The sequence below is a fragment of the Armigeres subalbatus genome, chromosome 3 (assembly GCF_024139115.2).
Source record: "Armigeres subalbatus isolate Guangzhou_Male chromosome 3, GZ_Asu_2, whole genome shotgun sequence".
In the NCBI taxonomy this organism is placed as follows: Eukaryota; Metazoa; Arthropoda; class Insecta; order Diptera; family Culicidae; genus Armigeres; species Armigeres subalbatus.
This window is the reverse complement of record NC_085141.1, coordinates 242,954,029-242,969,320: the sequence shown is the minus strand read 5'-3', so window position 1 is coordinate 242,969,320 and position 15,292 is coordinate 242,954,029. Positions and strand designations below refer to the sequence as shown.

At 45.9% G+C, this 15,292-nt stretch overlaps 1 protein-coding gene across 1 annotated transcript; it reads right to left on the bottom strand.

The window, feature by feature from the left end:
• Positions 1 to 7,541: 7,541 nt before the first annotated feature.
• Positions 7,542 to 14,870, bottom strand: LOC134222372 (uncharacterized). The gene is made up of 2 exons (XM_062701529.1): positions 14,398 to 14,870; positions 7,542 to 7,656 (listed from the first exon to the last, which is right to left on the bottom strand). Exons 1-2 carry the CDS (start codon positions 14,868 to 14,870, stop codon positions 7,542 to 7,544), a joined length of 588 nt encoding a protein of 195 aa, XP_062557513.1.
• Between the last annotated feature and the right edge of the window lie 422 nt (positions 14,871 to 15,292).

Below are 15,292 nucleotides of genomic sequence, written 5' to 3'. Positions count from 1 at the left end.
TAACCATCATGCCATACGACATTATGGTAAACGACCTTTATGCTAAACGGCCTTATGCCAAATGACCTACCACCCTAACTTGTATCCGCTTGACAGTCGAGCTTCTGAGCTTGGATATTTTTTTGAGTATAACCTTTGGTATCTCACTTCTGAAAATGCAGGAGTAACAAGACAACGATATTCTTTTTATCAATCTTTATTTCAGAATGTCATAGCCTCGTAGCCTCTTTAACTCTAAAATTATTCACCGAAGCCTACTACACCGAATCACATTTTCCTCCGGTGGATCAGTCCATGGAGTGAGAGCCAGGAAAGTAGCTGGAAGACTGTCTTGGTCCGTGACTGACAAAGGAAGGCAAATGAAGCTTACGTACCGGTTGGATTTTGTTGCTCTAGGAGTAAGAAACCTTTCAGGAATTGAGATTCTGCCCCCGGAAGTGTCCGGAAGAGTGCTAATATTTACAGAAATTCCTTGGAAGGTCAGGCTTGAGTGGCATATGGAGGAGTAGGATCAGCTAATGGAACTTGACTGACGTTGAAGGTCCTCGGAGAGGAGAAACAGTGAAACGCTTGAATCTACAGGACTTGTGACCCTGGTTGAGGTACTAGAGGTGCCTTGGATGCTAGGTCTATTGGGACTTATAATCCTGAAATCGTGAGGCTTACTTGCCTGAGATGAATAGCCGGGGCTCCCGGAGGGGCCTGCAATACCCTTAGCGTCTAAAGTTCTAAATGTTATCTCATGTAGGTGGATCTGTTGTTTCGTTTGTTTCACTGCTTCTCGATGGCCTGAATCCCTCACCGTTCGTCGGGGGAGAACAAAGCGTCCGTCACCGTACTAGGGCCAGGACCGGGAGATCTGCACAAATTCTTCTAGCTTGGTGAATCTTCATCCACTACTGGGTGCAGGGGTCATCCCGGTGGTTCCGGTGTGGTTTAGACGCACTTCCCAGCTACCCAGGAAACCGTACCCGTTGGGTTATGGCGTCCAGTTTTAAGGCACTTCGCCTATCCGGGTCAGGGGATGGCTGTTGTAGTAATGTTGGATATTTTTGACACGTTGAAAGCAGTAGCGTAATGGACGTTAGCGTGTGTGTTGAAGATGTGGTTAACGTTTGACGGAAGGTCCACCACTCCTTTTTATTGACTGTTAGCTGGGTATTTGTTGCATTCCTTGACACTTTTGCTTCACTTTTTTCTATGAACCCGACATTGAAATCGTCATCATCACACAGCAAGATTTTCATTTCGTTAGAGGAGAGGGGTGATAAAACTGCCTTTTCCTATCAATCTTCCAGCTAAAACACTTAAAATCGCGAACGCATGACTAAAACCAATGCATATTTTTTAAAGCAAAAGCATTTTTTAGGAAATCAGTCTTTTCTAAGTTGTTCTAACATTTAGAAAAGCAAACTTTGCGGCTCATGCCAGCATTGACGATTGGCGTTGTGTGCCTTTCTCGTACTTCTTCGACCATAGTTGAACAATTTTGTCGATTTAGTCGATTTGTGTGAAAAACTTCTCATATAAACTAAAGTTTCGGTTGAGTATTCTTTATCGAAAGAGTTCATCATTGCAATCTAAAATAAAATCAGGATATGCTGGGTATTATAATCGATTCCGTAACAAAGATCAATGAATTTGACTTCCATTCCCGTTGTTATCACGTCCGAATCCCACACGTGTCTGAAGCGGCGACTTTCAAAGGCGGTAGAGTTAAAAGTGAAATTTAATTTCGCAACTTCCCAGTTTGCTTCCCGTCTGCAGAGTTTTCATCCGGAGTTGCTACAAGGTTTTTTTGTTGTTACCCCGTTGGTTCCCAGCAGCTCATCGATGTGCAAGAGACGGGACCACACCAGGAGACATGAAATTAGATTTTCGTATTACTGCTACTTCCGTGCTCGAGACTCGGGTGTCAAAGTTGGCTGGTAGACAGAGAGAACTAGGCAGCCACTGCTGGCACTGGGTCCCAGCTCTAGAATGAAAGCTCTTCTGCCCCTCTTTTTATGTTCGGGAACGAGCCACCGAGCTTTCGACTGTATAAGCAAGGTTTATGTTATTTGCGGAATCAAGTAGAGCCGCCGATGGCGATGCCTGTAGGTTTTGTACTATTTGCTGTTTTTCGGTTCCGCACTCCCCCAACGATACTGGAGCTGCTGTTGGTTTGGGGTGAAATGAATTTCTTCCAGTCTAGCTGCTCCATTTGGTGCAGCATTTGCGCTAAATGACTTCGTTAGTACGCTGCAACAAAAAGGCTTGTTCTCTAATTTTCCCGCCAGTCATCAGCGTCGTCGTCGTCGTCGTTCTCCGGTTTTCGCTGCACACATCCAACGTCAAGGTTTCGTTTTTCGATTTCCACGTTTTTCCGAGTGTCGTATTCCGATCACGTATTCATTAGCATGACGTATTTTGCGCATTGTTTGGGAATGAAAAAATACAAGTCTTTGAATAATTTGAACATTTTTGGAATAGATGATAAAATAGTTGTTTATGCCACTGGTTGCAAAAAGATGGTTTGTAGGTTTATGCAACGAGGCTTGCAGTTGTTTCTGGTTTATTATGCAATTTTCTTTTTTAACACTTAAACATAAAATTTTCGCAAAACGACAAAGAGAAATCAATCAATGCAGTTACACAGCACTATGCACAAGATATGATTATAACCAGATCTCAGGATGTCGATTCACATCATAGCTCAACGACATCACTCGTCACTCGTCGCAAGCTCGCTAGTGTTCTCAAATGCAACGTCGTATTTCTTTCACTATCCTTAAGTGAAAACGATTGTCCATAGTATAAAAAACGAGTTTCACCATCGAACTTAAAAATCGCCTTGTTGGGTATGGCTACGAAATACCGAATTACCGACATCGACAGTTCTTAAAAACTTGATTAAAATGGCAGCTGGCTCCATAGGATCTGAAATTCTGAGTATAATTTGAATTTGAAATCATATCAGCCCAGAATGAAACTTTTTATTGCGACATTAATTCCAGTAATTTTTAGTTATAAGTAAATTACTCAAGTTACTCAAGTGTTTAAGACAATCGCTTCAAAACATTTCGCTCTTCTTTCAGTTAAATTTCCATCCTTATTTTCCCCGAACGGAGAATCATCTCAATTAACTCGTTAATTGGTGTCCTTCCTTTAGGGTAATTTCATATCGTTGCCTTTCTTGCCACACAAAAACCACATTCAACCCTCAAAACTTTTCGCCTAAAAATTCAACCACTTTCCTTTTCCAATTCCTTTAAACGTCCGCCACACTGCATCGCAAGGGCTGAAGCAATCCAAACCAACCATCCTTGGGCTTTTGGGGGAAAATCTATTTAAATTTTAAAGTATATATAAGTCCTTTTTGATCCCACGCCATCTTCTTGCCGCATCGCCCGGTCCGGTCCACGTCAACAGAATTGTCCACTTGTTTCCCTGCCCCGGCCCGGCCATCTCCATTTCGTTTGAGTATATTCGTTGTGGAATGCCCGCCGCCGACAGCAAAACCGCAAGTTCGACCAAAGGAACCCCAAAAGCGGAAGTATAAAACATATTTCAATTCTTGGGAGGGATGGAAAACTTTTGCAACGATCCCATTTCCAGACAACGAGAACCTCTTTGGGAGTGGGAGCATCGGCTTAAAACTTTCTCTCAATTGGAACCAATTACGCGTTAAAAACCTTGTTACGAATGAGTGCGTCGTAAGAAGTTTTGTATTTGCATGCTTGATTCTCGATCGAATGACAATTTATATATCGGCCTAGTATACCAAAATCTTAAGCTTTCACTTTCTGGCAATCTGCAGCCCACTGTTAAACCACACCACATCCTAGGGTAGCCCCACTATTTGTGGTGGTCAGGGAAGAAATCTTCAAGCCTTGGAGGTTATATCCTATCTGCCTCTGAATTTCTTTGAATGTTCGCTGGATTATCTCTTAAAGTACCGTAAGAAATTCACAAATTAAAAAGAAAAAACGAGCAATGAGTAATGTTTTAAACATAACCGCGAGTAGACGTAGGACTTATATAAACTTAAAGTCTTGACATTTAACTTTTGAATTTATGTGTTTTGATTATAGGTATTGATATTGGAAACAACAACAACTTCCATGCTGTGTAGAATTATTAGCAATTTATTTATTCAAAACTTCTGGAAATAATACTAATAATAAAATACATAATCAGAATTGCATTGTTTCTAACTATTAGGCCCTTATTGCAGGCCCTATTCAAGCAAATGTAGGGCGTTTATAGATTGTTTTGATTGATGATAGTGTTTAAAGTTAAAAAAAATCTAATAATCAAGTTTTTAGACTTGGACAAAAGATGCTTTTTTATAGGAACTGTCCCGTTTTCCATCTCATTGAACATATATTAATATTATCGCCAATCAAAGAATAACAGCACAAATTTAGTTGCTTCTTATTGCTAACATGTATCCTTACTGCTGAAAACAATAAAAAAAAATGAAACAAGTCAAGGAGCAGTAACCCTACTAAAATAAAGAAGGTACTGCTAATACGTCGACAATAAATTATTTAATGTTGAGGCTCCAAACTTCTAGTCTAAGTTAAGTTTAATGATATAATTTCCCAAAAATTAAAAACCAAAGTATTAAATAATGTTCATTCAAATATGTTTTTCGGATTTTTTTAAAACATTTACATGTAATACGGCGAAATTTTCTAATCTAATGTAATTGCCAATGCCTTCTGCGAATGAATGAAAGTAATTTTTTTTAATATTTCTTTTATTAAGTGATGCCGGCAATCTCCTGGATACCACGAAAAAACGGAAGAAGCAACAGCCTCTGTTCCACGATAAATCATCAGAGCGGAAGGAGATGTGCGCGCCGATTTTCGTAAAAGGGGACCCGTCGGACCTTCGACCCGACCTCCGCAAACTGATCGCCCGGGGTCTGAAGTGTACCTTTCGACTGTGTGTCGAAGGTGTAAAACTAATGACCGAAGGAAGGTCTCACTGCGACAGGGCGCTGGAGCACCTAAATGCGAAACGGTTCCAGCTTTACCCCCACGACGTTCCCGGCAGCAAATCCCTCAATGTCGTGCTGCGTGGCCTATACGACGTGGACGAAAAGAAGCTGAAGGAAGCTCTGGAGGAAAGTGGTCTGAAGCCGACCAACATTTACAAAATCCACCGGCATGACACTTCCCGGGCCTACCGTGATCAGCTGTACCTGGTGCACTTGGAGCATGAAGGACCTCAAGCAAATCAAGGCCATCCACAGCACCGTCATCGAGTGAACAAAGTACGAACCCGTGCATCGTGACGTGACGGAGTGCATGAACTGTCCCGCTTCGGCCATGGCACGCGGAACTGCTTCATGAACGCACGCTGCACCCGGTGCGGCGGAAACCATCGACGAGTGCGAGCAAATGGAAGAGGCTGACCCCAAGTGTGCCAACTGTGGGGAAAAGCATCGGGCCACCACGAAGGCCTGCCCAAAACGCGCGGAGTTCTGCGAAATCCGCAAGAAAGCTTCCACAAAAAATCGTCCAGCCCGAAGCTCGCCTCCATTGCTCGACGAACGAAACTTCCCGACAATCCCGCTTCCTCGGCGGCCGATCTCGGTCCTTCCACCGCTGCAACCGCTAAGAAGACTCGCTGCTGCTGCTGCCTCGGTCTCACCGGAAGTCAAGCCAAGCAAAGCAACATCCAGCCCGTCCACCAGCAAATGACCACCGCTCCCTCCCCAGAATTCCGCCAGCAGCAAGATGAGCACTAGAGTGGGGCGCAGTTGTATGGAAAAACGCAAACTTCGTCCGATCAAATGAAATCATAGTTTTTCTTAATCATTTTGGGACCCCAATCAACTGTGCAAAATATGGGCTCGATTGGTTGAAACGTCGCATGCCGCATAGCGTTTTAAATTTAAATGGAGATTAGTATGGGAAAACGTACTTTTTTACATTTTTGCTCTTAGCGGCAATCACGTGACTCAATACGTTAGCATATAGTCTGGAAGATGCCGAAAGACTTTGCCGAAGAAGATACGTAGCTGGAAGGTCGACAAAAAATGTTATTACGTTTCGAAAATTGATTGTTCGAACCATACGTAAGAAATCAATGTTTCTGTCAGCACTACCGGACAACCTATGGTTATCGAAGGGCAAAACCCATCTTCCTTCTTGTCGGATTTTTTTCTTTGTGAAATAATTCCGGATAGCTCCCATTAGCTCTAAAGCTCTATAAGATCAATTATTTCGAAATAACACTCAGTTAAATTATTGGTGCTGGAAGAATAAACGATTTTTTATATGGTTTGAACACTCAATGTTCGAATTGTTATAACTTTTTTCGTGGACGTTCCAGCAACGTGCCTTCTTCAGCAAAGTTTTTCGGCATCCTTTGGGTTATACTTTAACACAATGTGCCACTTGTTTTACGATGAACTGAAACCTCTAGTAGTAGAAATGCAAAAATATACGTTCTGCCATACTAATTTCCATACAAACTTCAAACGCGATGCGGAAAGCGAGGAAGCAACCAATCGGTCCCAAATTCTGCGCAGTTGTTCAGGACCCAGAATGGCTTCGAAAAACCATTGATTTGAAAAAATGACCTTGACGCCCCACTCTAATGAGGACCCTCTAGCCCCGGAGGATTCCGCTCCGCTCTACACCCTGGAGCCCTTGGCTCCGATATTCAGTCAACTTGCAGCTCGTCTTCGAAGCTGCAAATCCCGGTTCGACCTTTTCGTAATTGAACATGGTTACTAGGTTGGGTCTGGTAACTTGGATCGCTTGCTCGCTCAAGAGCAAAATCGTCAAGCTCAGCGATTTACTTCATGAGAAAGAGATTGACGCGGCTTTCATCACCGAAACCCACCTGAAGCCCGAGGTAAGTGCAACAATTCCAGGTTTTAGGCTGGTAAGGTTTGATCGAACACGCTCCAGAGGGGGAGGAGTGGCAATCGTTTTGCGGTGCAACATCGCCTGCCGTCTGCTGCCGGATTTCAGGCTGAAACTTATCGAAGAAATTGGAGTGGAAGTCACCACCTCTGTCGGAGTCGTCACGTTCATCGTGGCTTACTGTCCCACACAATTCACGTCGGCACGTCGGCCGAACTAGGAAGGGATATAGTGTAGTACGCGGCGTCAGAGGCAGTTCATCATCGCTGAAGATCTGAACGCAAAGCATCAATCGTGGGGAAACACCGTTTCAAACCGTAACGGAGTCGTCTGGTCCAACGACAAGCTGGAGGGCCACTACACCATCCTGAGCCGTGACAGCCCTACCCGGTTGACACGGTCCGGGACCATGCAACACTTGACACCTTCATCACGACTATGAAAGATCACGCCTCCCAGCCGGTAGTCTTCCAGGAACTCAGCTCGGACCACTATCCGGTGGTGGCGGAAGTTTGAACTTCGGTAAATCGGCACGAGATAACCCGGTGAAACTACCACTAAGTCGACTGGGGGTCGTTTTCAACGGTGCGTGAACGAGAACATCAATTGTACCAGAGGCATCCGGTGTCATCCGAAGACGTCGACGAGCAGCTGCTCATCCAGGAGGCGCTCTCCCTAGCCCGCGAGCAGAATGTACCAAAGGCCCAGCAAGTAAGCAACACCCTGACCATTGATACACTCACCAAGATGCGAAATATCACTCGCCGGCAGTATCAACGTACTGGGGTACCTGCGCTTAAGACTCAGAGCAATTGCATGACTAAAATTAGGCCAGAATGGTGGACCTCAGAAATAATTATTTTTCCAATAAGATCCGCGCTCTCCCAGACTGTTATAATCCGTTCTGGAAGTTGACCAAAATTCTAAAATCCAAGTCTCGGCCCATCCCACCTTTGAACCCACTAGACAACAATGACTCTAAGGATCGCTTGATAACTCCTGCAGAGATGGCAGCCGAAATAGGTTGCCATTTTATCAATATAAAAATATTATTCTTAGACGAAACTTAAAAGTGGAAGATAAAGATGAAGTGCCCAAGGGCAGTAACACTGAATTTTACTACTTTACTACTGTAGGGATGTTGAGCCGTTACCTTCTGCTTCCGGTTTTTAGGTTTCGGTTGGTGGGGTTTTGGGTTCCTTGGATGGTTTGGGGTTCCTTCTTCGGTTTTCTCGCCTTTCTTCATTTATTTGCTCACAATCATCTTCTTCTTATTGGCATTACATCCCCACAGTGGGACAGAGCCGCCTCGCAGCTTAGTGTTCATTGAGCACTTTCACAGTTATTAACTGCGAGGTTTCTAAGCCAAGTTACCATTTTTGCATTCGTATATCATGAGGCTAGCACGATGATACTTTTATGCCCAGGGAAGTCGAGACAATTTCCATTCCGAAAATTGCCTAGACGGGCACCGGGAATCGAACCCAGTCACCCTCAGCATGGTCTTGCTTTGTAGCCGCGCGTCTTACCGCACGGCTAAGGAGGGCCCCTTATTTGCTCACAATACACCACATTTATTTTTCTACATTACACTACACATTTAGACATTTAACTCTTAACATTTATTAAATTCTGCAGACTAAAAATTAGAAGTTTGGCTATTCGGTAAGGTGATCCTTATACAACTAAATTAATGATGGTGGATTTCTCGGGTGTTGTGTTTGTGCTGCGTTCGTCGGACATCTCCGTAATAGGCCTGGAATTCAGACAAGCCTCCACCCGCACCAAAAGAGTGTTGAATTCCTCGATCGTCGCAGGGTTATCACCGACAACTTTCAGGATGTGGATTTTTGCTGATCGCACTGCTGCCTCCCATAGGCCTCCAAATTAGGAAGCAGCAGGAGGATTGAAGTGCCATTGTATGGCATCCTGAGCACTGTCTTAGCTGACCCTGTTCTGGTGATGCTTACTGCGAAGTAGATCGATCATCTGCTGTAATTGATTTCTTGCCCCAACGAGATTTATGCCATTGTCTGAATACACATCAGAACAATAGCCTCTTCTTCTAATGAATCTTCAGAATGCCTGGATGAAACGAAAGATGAAGAAAACTTGATACCTGGTCCTTACCGGTCCGGTTGTTGCTGCCAAGGGCGCGGGAAAATACGTACGATGCCCTCTTCGGCCCACGTGTACCGCCAAGACGTCCTTCGAAGCAGGCAAACGGGGTCAAAAGCAGTCTCCAACTGTGTGGGTGGTGTGTCGGGCATTGTGACTCGCCCCAATCTGGTAAAGAAAAGATGATCCACACCGGTCTTGAACACCACACATTGCACCAAGTTTAGTCTTCAGTCCTACCGTTTTATCCGTAAGTCTACACTATCATCTATCCGCCAGAATGCACTAATCACTTGATTACGGTTTGTCTTACTAGTAGAGGGGTAATTAGGGGAATAAATCTAAATAAGCAAAGTTGGAGCACTTCCACATTTTCCTGATGCTGGGTCATTAGACCGGAAGCCGTTAGCGACGGTCATTTGGCCGAATGGTCATTAGGCCGAACGGTCATTAGGCCGAATGGCCATTAGGCCGGATGAGAACTGAGGAGCTAGATATGAGTTGTGCGAAGTGAGGAAGAAGTAGAACGGATGAAGGAAGAAAGAAGAAGGAAGAATAAAGAAGAAGGAAGAAGAAAGAAAGAACGAGAAAGAAGGAATGACGGGAGAAAGAAAGAAAAAAACCGAAGAAAGAAGAAGGAAGACGAAAGAACAAATAAGAAGAAAGAAGAAAGAAGAAGAAAGAAGGATGAAGAAAGAAGAATAAAGAAGAAGGAAGAAGGTAGAAAGAAGAAGGAAGAAGGAAAAGGAAGAGGAAGAAGGAAGAAAGAAGAAGGAAGAAGGAAAAGGAAGAGGAAGAAGGAAGAAGAAATAAGAAAGAAGGAAGAAGGGAGAAGAAAAAAGGAATAAAGAAGAAGGAATTGGGAAGAAGGAAGAAATAATCAGAAAGAACGAAGACGGGAGGAAGAAAGAATGAGGAAGAAGGAAGACGAAAGAACAAGGAAGAAGAAAGAAGAAAGTAGAAGGAAGAGGGTAGAAAAAAGACGGATGAATAAAAAAGGAAGAAGGAAGAAGGAAGAGAAAGAAGAAAGGAGGAAGAAGGAAGAAGGAAGAAAGAAGAAGAAGGAAGGAAGAAGAAAGAAGGAAGAAGGAAGGAGGAAGAAACAAGAAGAAAAAAAGAAGAAGGAAAAAGGATGAATGATGAAGGAAGAAGGAAGAATTATGAAGGACGAATGAAGAAGGAAGAATGAAGAAGAAAGAAGGAAAAATAAAGAAGGAAGAAAGAAGAAGAAAGAAAGAAGCAGGAAGAAGGAAAAAGGAAGAGGGAAGAAGAAATAATGAAGAAGGCTGAGGGAAGGGGCAAAAAGTAGAAAGAAGAAGGAAAAACAAAGGCGGAAGGAATAAAAAAGAAGGAAGAAGACAAAAGGAAAATGGGAAAACACAAAAGGAAAAGGAAGAAGTAAGAAGGTGGAAAGAAGAAAGAAGACGGACGAAGGAATAAGGAAGAATGTTTAAGGGAGAAAAAAACGAAGAAGGAAAAATGAAGAAGAAAGAAGAAGGAAGAAAGAAGGAATAATTGAGAATTTCGGCCTAATGGCCTGACATCTATTTTCTTATAGTTCACCTTCAAGAACACACACCAGACATAATTCATGGTTCTGTTACAATGTACCAGCCCACAAACCCTTCGGACTTCTCATTAGCACGATGTGCTGTTGAACGAAACTCTGCTTCTACATCTTGTGCAACGGGAGTTGCTGATGAGCTTGATCATTCTTCTTCCATGTTCTTGAGCCATGGTGCATAGTGTTTTTTTTTTCTTCCTAAACAATGGTGGGGGAATCTGCTCAACAGACATCCTGGGTTGACCAGAAAGTGCGGGGTTAGGGATCACCGAGGGAGGCAGGACTACATTCCCGACCCGCTAAACCGTTTCCATTGCCGCCAAGCCCATAGTCCCTTCGGTACAACCAGAAAGTAATGCTTCAAAGGGGGGTCAGTGCCCAACGCACCCTCGAGGTTAGCTGCGTGTCCTTGCAGCACCGAACATCGTAACTCGCTTTTCTAGAAGAACACCATGGTATCGTGCCAGCGCGTTGCCGGCTTTCTAGGTGGCCTTACCACGCCCTATGTCCTCGGAAGGTGGGAAGGGTCGACTTCGCGCCTGCTTCCCTCTGCACGACTGGTATCAAGAATGATAATGCCGCGTGCACCCCAAATTGACCTTTCTGCGATAGGGCCTATTCGCCAGCACACAGAGGGACTTGCCGACGCGAGGCCTACGCCTGCCCCAGCCTTGACGAGGACCCCTTTCCGTCCTCGGGCTCGGAACCCGCCCGGTTGACCGACGCCACGAAAGCGACGATACCATGTTGTTCTTCGCGCGGCCACTTGTTCGATAAAAGGATCGAGTTCGACCACAGAGCATGACCACCGGTATGACCCATGAAGCCGACTCCGATCCCTTGGACCACCTCTTATTTGCGCCTGAACTAGCCATCCTTGAGTCCACGCGCCACCTTCTGTGTAGCTCCGAGACGATTTGGGCGATAGCCGATAAAACGGCGTTCCAGCCAACTTCATCTTTACACATCCTCCGAACTAGGTTGTCCGGGGTAGTGTCCAGACCACATGTGGCAAGCATGTGGTCACGCATTGCGCGAAAACGTGAGCACACGAACAACACGTGTTCCGCCGTTTCCTCTAAACCTGCGCACACCAAACACTCAGGCGAGGCCGAGCAAGCCAGCTGCGTTACCTGCACTTTGATTTTGCAGCACGCTTAAACGCCGGGCACATCGAACCCCCCATGAGGTGCTTGCTGTTCACAGCTTTGCTGGAGCAAATCAAACAATTGGGAGGGTTCGTGCAGCATTGTGCCTTATGTCCCTCCAATCCGCAGCGTCGGCAGAGATTGCTTCTGTCAGGGCCTTTGCAGTCCCATTGCTTGTGCCCCGGTTCCAGGCACTTGAAGCAAACTTCGGGTTGCTCGTACATATATGCGCACAGGGCATACCGACCATCCCACCTTGACGCTCTCTAACTTGACTACCTTGGAGGCGTCCGCTGCAGATAGCCGAACCAATGCTACCTGCGTCCCTGCAGGACCTTTCCGTAGCCGAACGGCTGCGGTGGTCGTCTCCAGTTCACACTGTCGCCGCAGTGCCGTGACGAGCTCTTCGACTTCAGTGATCTCGTCCAGGTCTTTAACCCTTAGATTCACCTCCGTCGTGAGTGCCCTCACCTTGACCATCTCGCCTAGGACCACCTCCGCCAACTTCTTGTAGGCGGCGCCTTTGCGAGACGCTCCGCTTCAGCTCGAGTATCATCTCGCCCATCCGGGTACGTCTTATTCGACGTACGTCGGCGCCGAGTTCACCGAGCTTGACGTCACTCCTCATCGCCTTCAAAACATCCGAGTACTTAGCCTCGTCCGCCGTGATGACTAGGGCATCGCCCCTGGAGCGATTGGCGCCTACCCTAGACTTCTTGCTACCCTCATTCGCCTGGGCCTTCTTTTCGGCCCTTGACGTCTTCGGTTTCCTCTTGTTCTTGACCAGGGTCCAGGAGGCGTCACCCTCCTCTATTTCCCTGGTCTGGTGCGGCTGAGAACTTTCAGCCTGCCGTAACCCCTTATCACCGTCTTTCCTGAGTGGACGGACCTTTCCAGGTCCTTCCTCCCCCGGTTTGGGAGGTACCTGACCGGGGTTCAGCTTCCCAGCCCCACTACCCTTGTTCGGGGTAGTAACCCTCCGCGTTTTGGAGCGGCCCCAGGGAGCTTATCCCTGGAGACTGTCTCCCCGTTTTTGTGTCTGCTCCGTTGGAGCAGTCACCCCCGACGTACCCGCAAATACTTGAGCCTCAGTCTGGGTAGACTTTGGCACCACCGTCTTCGCTGGCACGCCTTCGGTCGATTCGACCTTGCCCGAGTCCGCGAATCATTGGGCCTTGACGGGGCCTCGCTTGACGCCTTGGGATTAGGAGTTAGGGACGATGGTCCCGGTCTAACTCGCAGTGGCCATGGGGAGGGGTCGTCAAGCCCTTGGACAAAGTCCCTGCTGCCCCCTGGTGCATAGTGTACAGCTATGGATTCGATCGGGTTCAATACCTTGGGATATTATGGTCTGCCGGATTGTTCACTCCGGCAAAATGGCTCCAGGGATATTTTTCGGTTATTCGTTGGATCTTGGCCACACGATTGTAAACGAATGTTGTCCACATTAAAGGATTTCCCTAATTCCATTAGAGAGCGCAAGTTTAGTCGGACCAGAAGAACACCTCCATTGGAACCTGAATCGACTCTAAGGTTTTCTCTGCCAACTGCGCGGAAAGCAATGCTCCGCATAGCTCCAGTCGGAGAATTGATTGGCGTCTCAACAGTACCACCTTTCGAGTGTGGCATGTGTATAACACATGCCATCATACCCTTTAATAATTTCTCATACTTTCAATCGATGTACAACGAACGCTCAAAGCCGTTCGTTGACATCAATGAAGTCTCAGCAATTTTAGTCCGAGACCTCAAATTGCAATGCACACATTTTTAGTGCCACTTACTAAGTTGTGCTGGCTCCAGTGGCCTTCTCTAATTACACTGGCTTCGACTGTCTCCCGTAGGTAAAATTGTATTTGAGAATCGCTAATAAAATCATTATTGTTCTAACCGTACATTGATCAACACATTATTTGTTCTTGGTGACACGGGTCCCAAAGCTCCACTACAGCAGCCCAAACTTCTCCTTTGTGATTCTCGCTCCGGATGTACGCACAAGTTCCATATGCACGCTTGGAGCCTTCACGCTTGGAACCTTCACTGCTTCTGATAAAACAACGCAACGTTGAATGATTAACTCGGGGTAGTTAATGGTGAAAAACCTGCCATTCTGCCAGCAGCTTCGGGGGTAAAGGCTGATCCCAGCCTAGTCGGTTTCCAACCTTATCTTCTTGCGTCCATAGTAATCGCATGAACAGCTTCGCTCGCAAGATGACTGCTCCGATCAAACCCAGTGGATCGAATAATGTGGCTATTATCTAGAGTACCTTCCGTTTTGACTGATCCTCGTCAAAATTTGGAATACCGACCTTAAAACGGAATTTGATACGATCGCATGCGATGCACTTTGTGCTCGAGTTGTTCATACTCCACCATAAACTGCTTGTACTGCTCGTGTAAGTCTGGATCTTTATCCAGTCTACGTTCCAACCATGAAAGTCGTCGAAGCCAAGGTGAATACAAAGAGGTGGAGCAGTATGCCAATTTCATGATTCAGCCATCTTGGATTTATATATGGGGACGCCACCGAATTTGTTTATGTTTTGCACTGAAAATGAATTTTTCACTTCCGCGCTAGTCTCTCCCATCTACTGTCGAAGTGAGTGAACCCTGATATAAGAACCCTGGTCGAAGCACGATGTCCCTTGACCCGCCCAATTCGACTAATTTATCCTGGTTCCTTGAATACGACACGGTGTACCGTCCATTTTCGGATCTCCGCACGGTTCGTTTGAAATGCTCCTCTGGGGAATAGTTGTTGCTGGTTTCCAATTCTTCGCAGCTCCAAAACCGATTGATCAGCTCATCGAAACCGGTAGCCATTGCTGTGTAGCAGGATTGTTGGACTACAGCACCGGCATCGTTGACCACACCAGAATCAATCCAGTCAAAAACAGACTCGTTTAACGTCGAGAGCCCATTTCCCAAGGAAACCTTTCTGGATTTGAAGAGATCAAAGGAATGTTGGATACCAAGTACCAGATCGACAGCAGCTGCTTCGAAGAAGGATGGATCTGTCAGTTCTACACCTTCGGTTATTTTCCAATCTGCACGTCGGACACTTGTAGTTGGAAGATTCGACGTAACGGTCAGAAGAACGAGGAACTCCATCCTCTGCGAGAATGGTGAAACTCGCGACTTGATTTTGGCCTCGACGCGATGTCGCACCTTCATATTTGACTGTCCGATTCACACGACGTCGATGTTCGAACGCCTTCGCTTGACCTTCATGAAATTACATTCAGATCCTGAATCTAGGAGCGCCTGAGTTTGAAAGGCTACTCCTTCATCGTCCTCCACTAGAACGATGGCGGTTGCCAGCAATACTGGAGCTGAGTGGTTGATCGCCATATTGGAAGACACTGTTGTATCGACTGTGTTGGAATTAGTCTCACTGGAGAACTATGCACTACTGGTGCTTGTTCGATCAGCAGAGGCACCCCTTCTTCTAGTGGTATTTTTGAAATGGAAACACACTAGTGTGTGATGCTTTCCCTTGCAGCTACGGCAGACATAATTCAAAGTGCACTCATTTGCCTGGTGACCACGTCGGAAACAGTTTCTGCACAGCGAATGGCTCTGTAGCAGTTTATCTC